Genomic DNA, 15,405 nt, shown 5'->3' with positions numbered 1-15,405 from the left:
GACTCCTTGATCATATCCAAAGAGAGCGAAGCCAGTCGTCGCAACTGTCGACACGGCCAGCGACAGCGGCCTGCCCGAGAGGCCCATGTAACTTGGAGGCGCCATCCTGCAGCGCCGGAATAAGGAGAGTTGAGAGCAGAAATGGACCGAAAGACCAGTAACTGAACGCAAACAACGTTGGAACTCAAGTCATGAATAGGTAGTAAACTCGATCAACAGGATAAGTCCCAAAAGAGGGGCTGCTTGGTTCTTATATTCTCTCATCTATCAACATGACAAAGAGTAACCTCGGATGTAACACCGAGTACAACCTTGTGCGTCTGCTGCCGATCTCTTCACAGGCTACCACAACAGTTGAAAATCCCCGACATTGGGTAGATTCTAGCGACTCATGTGCTGGAGTACAGTCGCCTCTTAGTGTATCTTCATGTGGAGAGAATATGTCGGCCATCTCATGCCTTAGAGGAATGAATGTGGTTGATCTCACAGCGTTAATGGGTGTTATGCAACATGATAGGATGCTGTTAGTGGAACAACCGTGCAGGCCACGCGCGATATTCCACTCTTATCTGGATCCCGATGAGATCATCCCGTGGAGCATTTCGGCGGCACTGACCAACATTTACGGCGGCGAAGGGCGGCAGTTGAGCGCGGTATCCTCCGAAAAGACCCTGAAAAGCCTTCATTCAAACAACAGCATGAATAGTACTCGCAGTTTGAGGAGCCGCATGATCGTCATCCCGAGAGACACCGTCATCCGCTTTTCCCCATAATACGTCAGACGGCGTCAACACCGTCCTGACCTGGCCTGCCTTAGGTGTTAGACAAGGAGGGCGAGCTTTTCGGCCTAACCCAATAAATGGCCCATCTTTCATAATCACTCGTGGATCTTTTCAGCCCACCGCCTTGGCTTGGCTGTGAAATCTCTTGTAAATTTCTTAAAAACTGGAGCAGCCGTCGCTCACAACCCCCTGGTCATATGAGTCGGCTTGCCGCCTGCAATTGCTTGCAGGAGCCATTGTGCATTCCTATCACGTCCGGTTAGTGCCAAGCCTGGGATAAAATGATTTTTACTAGTCAGGAACGGGGAGCTGGAGTTCTTCAGGACCCGCCGACGTCATTGCACATGTACACTACTCGAGTACGGCTCTGCCTCGGCGAAACAGGCCGCTAAAAATGGGCCGCACCATGCCGGCTTACCGGTGCTTGGTGATCTTCCGCTCCCGTGGCCGAACGCCTCTAGGAGCCGCGCGAGCCACGCCGGCCGGTAATATAGCAGCAACCAAAACCAGCAATGATCAAGGTGCTGAGTTCACAAATCGATCCAAGTCAGACTTAAAGATGGCTCTGGGTATTTGTTGCATCTCGTTTGTGCTGAACCGGCGTGGTTCCCCTTTGACCACGTTGTTATTGACAAATTCCTTCGACCTGGTTAGGTAGTAAACTAGCGTTCCCACTCTTATACCCGTCCGTCACAAGGGGCACAGGAGTGCGGTTGCGACATGAGAGAGATTGGTATACCTTCCATAACGCTGATAAGGCCACCTTTGTCTAAGGCTTCCGGTATGGAGACAGCGCCCCGTTAAAGGATTCAAAGTAGTACCAGCCACCTTTAAGCCAGACCAACAAGAGAGGGCAAGAATCGTATTCATTGGCCATCGTTGAACGCGCTTTGAATGATAACGGCTTGCGGCTTCGGATAGCGAGTACCTGGCGCATTCGGCATACGGAGCTCACATTGACACCATGCTAGACACCCACATCCACCGCCGCTTTATTTATCGCTGGAAAAATCCAGCGACCTTTGGGGATTCATTTGGCATACAACGTTCACAGTAGTGGTTGCGACTGAAACAGCGAGGGAGCTGGCCCAAAATTGGCGGTCAGTTCGGCATCATAGCCGTTCAGGCAGCGCAAGTAAATCAGTGGGGATCAGGGTGGCATGTAATACTGAATTTGTGGGACGTTTGCAGGTCTACCGAATAAACAGGTCGTCTCAGTGTGCGAAGTTCACTCCTCATAACAAATGAAATTGAGGCTGATTCCAGATAACAAGCTCCGAAATACTCGGGTGGTTTGCAGCTCGAACAATGAGCCACAGTGATACTGCCCTACAAATTCACAGTTGAAAAGTTTGCAAGGTGACATTGATGGCCCTGCTTTTCCTATGGTACAAGTACTGACATTTTGGTTCGATGTTCCAACAACCTTACAAATAGCATGGCGAAGTTGCAGGGTGCAGCGACCGTAATTGACAACCTGGAGCACAAGCCCGCCTCGGCCATGCCTGCCCCTACGACTTGGAAGGACTTAGTAGCATGGTCCGGTCTTTTAAGTGTGACAGCTCAATTGACTTTTCCAGACTAACCCACCCGTCACTGCCTATCGTTCTCTAGAATGTCTGCGAACACGTATTCAATATGGTTTGCTTTGATGGCCCACAGAAGCTCAGAAACAGGAGGCAGAGGGTTGATAGATGGTAACACGTTTGCTTCACTTGGGCAAGTAATACCACTGAATGTTGCTATCGCCCGCTTCAGACGAAGTACTGTACAAATAATCATGCGTACAAGAAAGGAAGAATGTGTCAAGCATTCGCACCCCTGAGAATGTCGTCACAAGAAGGCCATCCGGTCTTCCGATATCTCTCTAGGATACTCAGAGAAGATATAAATAAAACAGGAGTCTGGCCTAACCGGCTCCAATGTAGTAGGTGGAGCTCCGCCTGGAGATAGAAGCGGACTTTGCTGGAGAAAGCCACGCTCTCAGACTCCTTTCCACTGGGTTGGGTACTCCTGGTCGGCATCCCGTTCGACATCATAAGCCACGGTTACCTCGTTGGTTTTGATAATGCCGCCTGAAAGTTGACGTGGTATTGGATGTGTTGTTGACTGCGATGCCAGTATGCTTTCCTGACTGCCTTCCTTTTCTTGTCTTGTTGTGAGCGTCAGGTTCTCTTCAAATTGCTTGGCCTTCTTTATGTTTCGACGCCGTGACATTTCGATATCAGATGATTGTAGATGCCCACTACGCTCCGAGCTGTGTTTCTGGTACTGGCGACGGTCGGACGCATTGCTAGTCAAGGATCGGCGACCAAGAATGAGGTCGAGAAGAGGCTGCAAAACTGGACTATAACATTGGAATTAGCTATCATTATCATCTCAAAAGACGCGAAAGAAATTGAGAAAGTTATCGCAGCACGTTTCCAGAGACTTGAATCTTAGCCGGAGACCTCAAACGTCGCATGTAACGGGAATAGTATCACAGGTATGCTTACATGCATGATGCAATAATTATAGTACTTCCTTCGACACTTGTCCAAATCACAATATCTAAAGAGCAGTAAGCAAAACCGGCTAATGGTTTGGAGGGTAAGTTGTTTGCGCCGAACCTGAGGTGTCATCTGTTGACGGCTTCAATTAGCATCATCTCGCAGCACAAATCCATATCAACTTACAGGAAAAGTCAGCACTTGCCAGAGCTGGCAATCTGGTGGTTTTATAGATTGCTACGACAGTTGCGCTAAACCATGTCAATTGGCTGACTTCATAAACAGCGAGAACGCTCTCACATGGACCCAATTCCCAAAGCACCACTCAGAGCTAGTTTCTTCTTGATATTCATCTGCAATTTTGCAAGTACCACAGCGGGATATACAGCAAGATACAGATCGACGAATGCTGAGAATGCTGCTTCCTTTAGATCTTACTACGGCTTTTCAAAGCTAGAAGGTGCTCACCTCCAGTCCAGATAGCGAAATCGACCAGAACCCAGGGACTCCAGCAAGTTTTGTCGGTGATAGAGAAGTCCCTAAAACAAATAGAATGAGAATTTATCTTTCCAGAACAATGGAGGTGAAAAGTAAGGCTCGAAGGAAACTCTGTGTGGCACGAATGCTCGAGCATGATGAAGGCTGATGAAAGTGCACTTCAGAGGTTGCTTACCATTGCGATTTGGCAGGCGTACATTGAGCGAACAGAATAAAAACGCATCCAAATAGATTGAGCATGCAAAGGCCAGTCACTAGATAACAGAGTCAGTAATATTCCCCATGTGATAATAGTAGCATTATGGGCTGTTAGAGAGCAATTTCCCAATCCTAAACTGACGGCCCGTGATGGTATCGACAAATAGTGTTGTTTTTAAAAAATTATGGGATTTCCAGATACTCACTTATCCACAAGATGATTATATGGATCTTGCTCGGGTTCATGATTCGAGATAGGAGCGCTACGACGGCGAGTTTGGGGACGCCGAAGGACATGATACCTGGACAAAAGCTAACAATTGTCCACAGAATGCATCCAGACTTCTGCTCATTACTCAAAATTGCGAAGTGTCGCCCATTTCCTGAGCGAACTCCGAGTGTCGAAAACGCAACATTGCACCAACCACAAATCTACTCACAATCAGCCATCCACAATTCGTCACAAGAGTACAACCATACCACAGACAAGACGATAAGGTAATCGTCTAATTGTAGCTTTCCGAGGATCTTCGTCCTCACAAAGACTCTCGCAGCCGTGAAACTGGTGCTCAGGACTGTGACGGTGTAGATAGTTGCCAAAATGGCCGGACCTTTGTTTTGTGCGGCGACCTCAGGCGAAAGAGGCTGGGACTCCATTATTTTGGCGTTGGCAACACTTCGAGCAGTATATTGCGGGAGACTACCTCAAAACATGAAAGTCGTAATTGAGTACCTCTTCCAGATGGGTTGAATCTTTTTATCATATCGCAACGAATCCAAGTCCGGAAAAGGGGTTATGTGAACAAATTGACTGGCGGCATGATCCACATACTATACCAGCGATATGAATGTTGCTATAATACAAACCCGGCTGTTGTAAGCACTTCCTGACGTGAATCAAGGATAACAGTGCTGATCGCAGTCATCTCTCTGAAAGTGGCGGCACATAAAGCAATCATAATGATCCGACTTTTAGTGACATAAAACCTAGGAGCTGGGAATTGGCGTTACAAGACCAGGGGATTCATCGTAATCGACGACAACCAGGGAGTGTCCCAGTGGAAACAGCCGGGGAATTGTTTGGAAATCCATGAAGGTACATTTCTCTTGCATGATTAGAGCTCTTCATTGGTCCGACCATTTCTTCACAACCAACATTCTCCTAGGTAGCATTTCAGGACAGGCAAGGATATCAAGTCCGCTTCCGCGCCCGTAACCCTCTTGTGGATTAATTTGACTGGGATCCTTGGCCTAGACTGAAGTCTACATTTCTCCGTATTGGATGACATCGATATAGGTAGCAAAGTTATGCAATAATTGCTTCGACAGTCACCGCTGCCAGTGTCACCACGGCGCAAGGATAGTTTTGACTTCTGACATTTCAATATCAGCAGAAGAAAAGGCTTCTTCCTTTCAGCCCGCTCATAATAGCTTACTCCAAAAGTGGACCAGCAGCATCTCCAGAAAAACGCTGAAACTGGCCGCGTCGAGTGGCTGCCGTGAGGCTTGGAGCTGAAGAGGTTTGAAGCGTTGTTGTCGACTCGTCGCCCTGAGCCTTTGAGTTGCGGGGCCAGGAAGCGGCGCCACGGGTGATCCTTTCCAATGAAAGAAATATCATATCTAGGCATTGCAACCCTCCCTAGCGGGAAAGACGTTGGCCGTTGAGAAACCCTGTGGGAGAAGATGATCTTTATTCCACCACGGCCACCGGCAAGCCTAGCCCACAATTTCGAAGTCTTTTACACTGACCGCTTGAAGCCTTTCAAAGTTTTACACTATAATAAAGTCGACCTATCGTATATTCAAGGCGAAGCCACTTCATGGAATGATAGAGAAGCTGGTCTAGGCATTTCCAAAATCCCGTATCACATCGGGAGCAGAGGGCGCCAGAACCTGTAGGCTGTGCGCAAAGCAAACTTTATGAAGACACAGAGGCACCGTGCCACTTGATAATCCTAGCCAGAGCTGCAGGTGGAGAGACGCAAAGGCCAGCCAGGACCTGGATCATCCGCGATTGGTTTCCGCGTGAATGGATTACGATTTGTCCCCGGAAATCGCGGTTCATGCCCGGTTTAGCGCGCAGAGATCAACCCCAATATAGACGGTTAAGGGATTAGTGACCAGTTTCAACAGGTGACAGGTAATATATAACGCGGCGTGGTGCGTATTTTCTGCAACAAAGAGCATCAGCACCTTATTTCTTCCACGGTCGCTCAAGGAGACTGGTCTGTTGGTTGCCCAAATCGCCAACATGCAGCTGCCTGCGTTCCCATTGGTTGACCGTGTGACATCGGTAACATTATCCCCTTCATCGCTCGTCGCAATCCCATGCTTTTTTGCAAGGATGATCCCAAATGAGGAAGTTGAATTGTCAATAAGCCTGTGCCTGTGAGTAAAGATCGAGTGTGATCCCAACATTTGAAGAAATAATCAAGGCGAAATGAGGCGCTCAAGATTTATGGTTCTTTTCTCAGGAGGTAAAAAGCGGTATGGCGAAAAGTGATATTGCGCCCGAACGATTCTGACCCCGAGATCAGAATTGATCAATCTCGCCGAAGTATCATCCATCACTCATAACGGTAATCACCGTAACTGGAAGCTGATCATCCTCCCTGAGGCGGCTCTCCTCCGAAAAACTTGGACAATTCCCCTGGAAGCTTTTCCGGCCCATTCTCGCCTCTCTCGCCTGTTTCATGCATGCTGCCCTGTAAATAGCCGGAGGCTGTTATCTAGCACAGATAAGGTATCGTCTCTCCCAAGGTGGAACTCCTCGCTTGAAGTCATTCTTTGAACCCTTGTAATCGAGCATGCATGCAGCCTCGCTGAAGGTCACCAACATGTCTCCATCAGTACGTGACATGCACATGGATTAGAACACCACCACTAGTGTAATGAGGTACCCAAACACTGAACTCATTGTCACTTATCATACTGAAGTCTACAGCTACATGTTACACGAACACTTGACGGTGCATCCTAGCGCAATATTTGGAGACTCTGTCACAAGGATGATAGATTAACTAATGGAAAAGCTCTTGTGTACTGGGTCTAAGTTAGTCTATTTATGATAGATGTATACGTATGCATCGAGTGCTATGTCCCACTCCTAATAGAAATCTGTGGAGGCATGAAGCAGCCCAAGTTCCACCTGCCGGAGACTATCTGCATTAAAAGTACAATCATCCTACCCTAGGTCAGTCTAACAGGTCTAGAATGAGGTGTCATTCCTTGTCCACGGAATATTTCCTATGATTGGCAAGAGATCAGCGAGTTCTTCCGTTCCTGCTTTGGATTTATGCTGGTATCTTTTCGGCTACCATGTGCCTTATTAACGGTGAGGTTTTCTCTTCCCCATAATAGCTGTCCATTCAAATCGGTCTGGTCAACCTCCTTGAGGGCTCTTCAATTTCCCATCACGCACCCAAGCCGACTCTTTTGCGAATACTTCCCAATACCTTCAATTCAATACTCCTACAACATTTAGCAATGGGTTCAGTAAATGAGGCAAATGGCGGCCTTGTCGATGTTTCAGTTGCTTTGACGCCTAATAACCTCAAGAGTGTGCCTGGACTCGTCAATGAAATTTCGAATCTTGGTGATGCTGTCTCTGGTGATTATGAAGCTCGGCATATGCTGCTGCTCAAAGCTCGAGCTCTCGTCCAGGCATTGGAAACGCCCCGGGAGACCATGATCAAGCACTGTTGGGCACAGGTAAGACAAAGAAGACAATGATCTTACATACTTCCATTGACATGTGAGCCTGGTAGCCCTCTGCTTTTGCAGCGTTGACGACCGGTATCGAAACCGGTCTTTTCCATCATATGATCAAGGACGATGGAAGTCCAAAGACCGCTGATGAGCTCGCTTCCGCCATTCAAGTAGAGCCGGCACTCCTACGTATGTGATCATTGTCTCGCCTTGTCAGCTATCGTCATTGACTATTACAAGGCAGATTGATGCGGCACATAGCGGCGATGGGATATCTTGTCGAAACAGGGACTGATAAATACAAGCCCACCAACTTTACGAAGTCATTGACAATCCCTATTATTGGTGATGGCTATCCCTGCATGTGAGTGATAGCAGTGTTGTCAGCATTCCATTGCAATGATGTCAAAGCTAATCTGCATATGCCCAGCTCTGGAGGCTGTATGGCAGCACTTTCGAGATTCCCGGAATACGCGAAAAAGAATGGATATAAGACTCCAAATAGTATATCTGACGGCTCTTATCAGCTTGCTTATAACACGGAGTTGAACTTCTTTCAATGGCTCCAGGCGAATGGACATGGGATGCAATTCGCCCACCACATGGGAGGCTACAGGTCAGTGGTTTACCGTGTTCTGTAGCCTGAGACGATACTGATCCTATTAGACAAGGGAGACCGTCATGGATGGAGTAAGCAATCCCCTAGCTCATATTCAGCTTTATGGTTCGGATTGGGTTGCCTTGACATAGTTCATGGAAGGTGGAAATCTATCATACGGCTACCGCATTCGTTGGTAACTCGTAGCTAACTCTGTCCCATAGTGACGGATTCTTCCCAGTCAAAGAGAACTTGATCAACGGATTTGACAACCAAGATGGGTCCGCATTGCTAGTTGATATTGGTGGCAGTATCGGCCACGACCTCGACGAGTTTCGCAGAAAGCATCCCAATGCTCCAGGAAGACTTATTCTTCAAGATCTACCGGAGGTCATCGATCAGATCAAAGAGCTCGACTCTAGGATAGAGCGGTTGCCATATGACTTTTACACAGAGCAACCGATTAAAGGTTTGGCCGCCCACTATTTACCTTCTCAGAAGCTTGACTAATCGTAATCGAGGTGCTCGTGCCTACTACATGCATTCCGTCCTCCATGATTGGCCGGACGAGGTTTGCGCCAAAATCCTCGCTCAGATAACGTCTGCGATGAAACCCGGTTACAGCAAGCTTTTAATCAACGAAAATGTCATTCCGCCTACAAATGCTGATTGGCAGGCTACAGCGCTAGATATCATGATGCTGACTTTACTAAGCTCTAAAGAGCGAACCGAAGAGGATTGGAATAATGTTTTGAGCGGAGCCGGCCTGAAGATTTGCAAAATCTGGAGCGCCGCCAACGGCGTGGAAAGCTTGATCGAGTGTGAGCTTGTCTAGTGTGAAGGGTGATGCACATGACGCTCAACGGCGCAGTATATGAGAGGAATAGGGAATGGGGCAGTAAAGATCCAATATTGCAAGAATAGGCGGTATCGAGTGTTTGTCAATTGAACAAAATCTTTATGCCACACCTGAATCTTTAGATAAACGTTAGCCACGACAATGATGTCATACACATAGACTCGAAAACTGAAGAATGCTAAGGACTCGTTCTATAAGCTTTTCCTTCTCTTCCTGTAAACGGAAATCGAAGTGGTGCATTATTTAGTCTACATAAGTCATTCCGTAATAGCTAATGCAAAGTCAGCGCGAGCTTATCAAGGTCTCCGCGTTGTGCCCTGGAGGTCGGCACACATGAGTGACGAACTGAGGAGGGTAGCCCCGCTTCAGCTGGGTTTGGTGGAAAAGTGGCAGCTTTATGTAGCATTAACATGGGCGATTTTCGATTCCTCATGAAACCCCTGGACTCTCCCTTCTTCACTTCATCCCGCAATCAACAAAGCGGTCAGTGGCTCTTTTTTGATTAGAGGATTCTCGCCTAGCAATGATAGAATGTATTGACAGCGTCACAGAGCCTCAACTCATCCCCCTAGCTCTTGATCGAAGACACCCTGATTGCTGCTCTGGATAATGAGCTGTTTTGTGTTCCGCCACCACCGACATGCTCCATTGGAGTCAAGGATGAACGTGCGCATGTCGTCCTTGGATCTGAAAAGCTCCTCAAGCGCAGAGCGGTGAGTATGTTCAAGCTCGATAGCACGAAGCTCTACTAATGGTCAAGACTGCCGAGTTTGCAATATGCGACGGATAAGATGCGACAGGAGCATTCCTTTTTGCAAGAAATGCGAAGTCCACGAACTCGAGTGCCCTGGATATGGAATTGGACTTAAATGGGGTCAAGGCATCGCCAGTCGGGGAAGACTTGCAGGACTGGACACCCCGGCTACCACATACGGGCATACGAGCTCACCGTCTGATGCCCGGACTCCACCCCGAAGCTCTTTATCGGGCTCAGATGACCACAATGACAGTTCTTTCTTAAAAGTAGTGCTGGTAGGCTTTTGCATGATGAAAGTGACGACTACCAGGATCGAATAGTTCAAAGCAGAGACCGCCCTGTCTGGCTCGGGGCTGATACCACCGATGTCGCAATAGACCTTGCCCTTTCTTGGGCATCATACCCAGCAACCCTTAGAAACCCTCCCCTGACTCGATTAATCCATCACTATGATCAGAATCTTCTAGCCGGGACTTTGGTCTGGGTTGATGGCCAATCAAACCCTTCGAACACCGGGTTCGCCTTTCTCCTCCCTTGGTGTACACTTGGCTTGATTGTCCTATGGTTTGTGGACCCTGTCAAGGCTATCATTGAAGCCAAGGCTTTCTTGGAGGAAGATAGAAGGAATCTGTACAAGCATCAGTCTAGCGAGGGCGGAGTTGGCCTACAACACCCGTTATTCGCAGGTTATCTGATCCAAGAGACTTGTCACCAAAATCAGTTGTGTTTTGGTAGATATACTTGTCAAGCATGCATCTTGTGATAACATCTTTCGTAATTAACCTAACCCTTCATAACGAGATCAAGTCAAGGCATTGCTACATTTGACATAATCAAAAAAACATCAATTAACATTTTCTTAACGTTTTCAAATAAAATATGTAGCGCACTGATAGACCGTATTGCCTGTTTTGCGACCTTGGAATCACGCTGTACTTGCGTCACTCCGTCCCGTGTCATCCGGCAAACCTTCATCGTCCCCAGGCTCTCGATAAGATCCAGTTGGTTTGGCGTGACGAGTCTTATCTCCGGAAATGATATTGGACTCATCTATGGCGTCGGCATCGTCGCGAGCTAACATCAATATTATCAACGATTATCCATTGTCACGACAAGAGTAGGTCTCACTCAATTGCTCATCTGTGTCGGCTGCCTGATCGTCTATGCCGCCATCGACAGGGGCGTCATCTGCCTGCACGCCGATAGGTTCCTTCTTATCTCGTGAAACATAAGAATTGTCGGAGACATCTCCATTAGGGCCATCGTCGGTAGAATACTTCGAAGACATCGCGAATAATTGTATATATACTGTACGTTTTCTTGCGTGATTGTAAAGCTTGAGAAGCGGCCCGAAGATATTAGGGTCACAGAACTTCGCCGCAAATTATCGATGGGAAGACGATAATTTATGTCCAGCGACTCTAATACTGTCTCTGTGTTCCGCATTTGTTGTCTTAGTCCTGGCCTAGCCTCTGCTCGTCCATGACGACATGATATGGTCTTGACGCGACAATGAATCACCACATGATCCAACATAAGCCAGAAGAAGCACTAAATTAGAGCCCGCTTGCCGCTTAGAACTGAGACATTAAAACATCGAGAATTGAGAACAAACAATCTACAGAAGCATCATACATCTATGAAATGTGAAAAATGAGTAGTGGTTCTAGTGCGTAAATGAACGACATTGGTGTCGCGCCTCTTCGTAATCCAGCGTTTTCTTGACACTCAACCGTCGATTCACTTCCTTTGGCCACTAAAAGATTAAGCACTGTAATCTGTATCCTTTAGGGATGTCTCAGCCATTCTAAGAATTAATCCATAGTAACCTAGATTGCGATGTATTTTCTGTGTATCATTGAAGCCTATATCAATATTGATAGTATTAGAACCCTTGAACGATGGCCAGTTCATCACCTACCATGCTCTATTAAGAGCAATATTACAATATTTCCATCTGCAAATAGCGTCAGACTCAATAATATCGTGAAGAAAATTCTGGTAGAAAAATCTGAAAAATACTTTTTAAGAAACAACAACCGTATATAAGAGGCTTTTATTTAGCGCGTTTATCTAGTCAATCCAACAGAAGGGCCTCTTTGAATACAATTCTCGTATTCCATTGGTGTCCAAAATATTTTAGATTTCCTATCACATATTTGAGGGTGTAAGTGTCCCTACAGCTGCATATACATGATTTTGTCTGCGTTGTACGATGAGCGAGCCTATGTCTGAGAAGAATCAACAAGGAGTTAACAATGTTTGGAGAATATGATAAAGCCCTTCCTGACATCGTTTTTGTGGATGAAATGGTCAGAGACTCGTAGTTTCCCGTCATTGGACAAGTCGTAAACTTGGCTAGTATGTGGGATTTGCAGCCAGGTCCGATGAAACTTACGTTAAGCATATAACAAAGCGTCTTCAAGAATGGTAGACGTTTTTATTATCCACGAGAACAGAGAAATGCAATTATACAAACAATATCTAGCACATATTATAATCTAGATAACTCTTATAATCAAGTTTCTGAATAAATCGGCTTACATTCATATGGATATATGTGTAACGGTGAAGAAGCTAGATCTGCCTTCGGAGAGTGGCCACTGTATGAGGCATTGACTGAGATGCCAACCAAGTTATCTTTGCTAGAGATGGAGACCTTGGCTACACCATTGCTCGCATGAGGGCTTTTCTTTATACAAACGTACACGTTTTTGTACCTCAAAAAATTGTGCATCACGAATACGTACCTTTGAGGATGACAGGGTGTCTGTCATTGAAGTCGATGGTCCTTATGATATGACGGTCCGTGCTACCTGTGATGAAGCCCCGCAGGAGAGATGGTACTCTGGTGCAAGATATTCCCTTTCCTAATTGAGGAGATCTGCGATGTAAGTTGTGCTAGAGCTGAGCATATCATCCCACTGCCCACGCCTCCATTAAAGTCTAAAGGGAAGAAGGTATTGATCTCTCCAGGTCTCAATCTAATGGATGAATCAAGCTATCGTGTACTCTCCCACAACGCATGGCCATTGCTCAAGAGTGGCGTTGGCGCAGCCTTCACAATTCATGACCTCAAGGTTCACAAAGCATGTGTCTCGCTGGAACTTCTCGACATCTACGCTGGCACTTGCGGTGCAGTCCCTGGCAGCTTTTCATGAACTGTCAAGCTCGGATATAAAGATTCTAGGTTTTGATAGTGATTTGTTGTATTCTTATCTGCACGGGACGGTCGAGAAACTAAGCGGTGCCTACGGCGGAGTTACATGAAGCTCATGGGGATTGAACCCAGTGAGACATGGTTCCAAGTGATTAAGTGATCCTGATGACAGTTCGTCAAGGTCAGTCGGCACAAGTTTACGAGCTTTTTGAGCTGGATAAATAGGGCGCTGACGCCTGCGCGTCACATTCATCCCCGCCTCACCTTCAAAGTGGATTTTGACATTGACGTGGATAAAGTTGTCTCGTATAAGCTCTTAGATTTTGGGTCCTTCAATGCGCACGATGATGAATGCTGCTGATGGACTGGCTAGGAGTGGCTATGATTCTGCTGGAATGGTATTTCACACTGATCTTCAAAGGCTTTCTTGATTATTTATCTAACTCATATGGTTACATTGCGACGTATTAGCGCGGAAGGGTGGCTGATATTGCTGGATGATGGGGTATAGATTAGTTATTTTAGCTGCCTGTCTTGGGCTGGTTCGCACCGAGCACTCTGGACTCGGACCTGATAGCGGTGATAAGCCCCGCCGATCTTGACTTGAATCCAACCCATTATCCTGGTTGGAACGCACCGGTTGTGTAATCACACAGCAGTTGAATCTCGCTTTGCCCAATGCGAGGTCGCGCTCCGTATTGCAAGGTGGAAATCTGATGAGCTCACAGCCCTCTACAATATGAACACCCTTGGAACCGGGACGGTTATGTGGAGGGTCCTAAATATGTATAAAGACCACTGAACACCCCACAAATATGAAGAGGCATCGTCATTTCTTCACCCAGCTCCTACATGGTTCGCGAATATGGTCAGGATAGTGAGGTTACTGATACCACTTGTTCATACTCTCCTTTATCATCAGCTCGCGTCCTGTAAGCCAACAACCTGCAACACGCCAAAGCTAGGTGCCGTTGCCTCAGAAAGCTCAGTGTGCAGCAAGATTGGGACAAAGCTCCTTCAAGATGGAGGCAATGCCGTCGACGCCTTGGTTGGCACGGTCTTTTGCATCGGCGTGATAGGCATGTATCATAGCGGGCTGGGTGGAGGTGGATTCCTCATTCTCAGATCGAGCAATGGCTCTTTTGAGTTCGTTGACTTCAGAGAAACAGCCCCAGCAGCGAGTTTCGAGGGAATGTACACGAATAACACAGATGCTAGCCTGTATGGCGGGCTTGCAAGGTGAGTTGGGAGTTGAATGATGGCACTGTATCGTACGTTACCGAAGCACTAACACTGACGGCAGTGGCGTTCCTGGGGAGCTGAGGGGGATGGAATATGTCCACAAGAACTACGGCGCTTTGCCCTGGAAAACAGTATTGGCCCCCGCAATCAAGGTTGCCCGCTATGGCTTCCAGGTGACGGCAGACCTTGTCCGATACATGGATTCCGTCACGCCGAATGGCAAGTTTTTGACCGATGATCCAACGTGGGCGATCGACTTCGCCCCGCACGGCTACCGGGTGAAGCTGGGCGAGACAATGACTCGGAAACGCTACGCCGATACCCTCGAGGTCATTGCAGACGAAGGCGCCGACGCGTTCTACACAGGCGCTATCGCCAATGCGACCATTGCAGCATTGCAAAAGGCAAATGGAACGATGACCTTGGAGGACCTTGCCAACTACACTGTGGCTATCAGAAAGCCGGCGCGCATCACCTACAGGGGATATAAACTAACAAGCTGCAGTGCCCCATCTGGCGGTATAGTTGCCCTTAGCGCATTGAACACTGTTGGTGGCTATGAAGGCTTTGGTGATCCGACCATGGTCAATTTGACTACCCACCGCCTGGATGAGGCTATTCGGTTTGCCTACGGCGAACGGACGAATCTTGGGGATCCATCCTTTGTAGATGGGCTTGCGGAATACGAGAAGCAGATGCTATCGGACGAAACAGCGGCTGAAATACGCTCCAAAATATCAGATTTTAAGACACAGAATGTGTCCTGGTATGATCCATCTGGTTTGGAGTCACTCGAGACACCCGGCACCTCGCATGTCGTCACAGCCGATGCGAGTGGCATGGCTGTATCGTTAACGACAACCGTCAATTTACTCTTTGGGTCACAACTAATGGTGCCCGAGACCGGTGTGATAATGAACGACGAAATGAATGATTTCAGTATCCCGGGCTCCTCTAATGCCTTCGGCTATGAACCCAGCCCAGCAAACTTCATTCGACCCGGCAAACGACCGTTATCGTCCATCTCCCCGACAATCATAGAAACGCCAGATGGAAAGCTATACGTGTCCATTGGTGCAGCAGGAGGCAGTCGTATCATAACAAGTACCATCCA

General features: G+C 47.4%; 1 protein-coding gene across 1 annotated transcript; it reads left to right on the top strand.

The window, feature by feature from the left end:
• Positions 1-14,241: 14,241 nt before the first annotated feature.
• On the top strand, positions 14,242-15,203 carry UCRPA7_8136 (putative gamma-glutamyltranspeptidase protein; the record flags this gene model as incomplete). Its single annotated transcript, XM_007920655.1, has 3 exons — positions 14,242-14,288; positions 14,353-15,141; positions 15,194-15,203. The coding sequence occupies 3 exons, from the start codon at positions 14,242-14,244 to the stop codon at positions 15,201-15,203; spliced, it is 846 nt and encodes a 281-aa protein (XP_007918846.1).
• Between the last annotated feature and the right edge of the window lie 202 nt (positions 15,204-15,405).

This window comes from Phaeoacremonium minimum (genome assembly GCF_000392275.1).
Source record: "Phaeoacremonium minimum UCRPA7 unplaced genomic scaffold PA7_03_scaffold_580, whole genome shotgun sequence".
NCBI lineage: Eukaryota > Fungi > Ascomycota > Sordariomycetes > Togniniales > Togniniaceae > Phaeoacremonium > Phaeoacremonium minimum.
The sequence above is the reverse complement of the archived record's forward strand: the minus strand, read 5'-3'. Positions and strand labels throughout refer to the sequence as shown.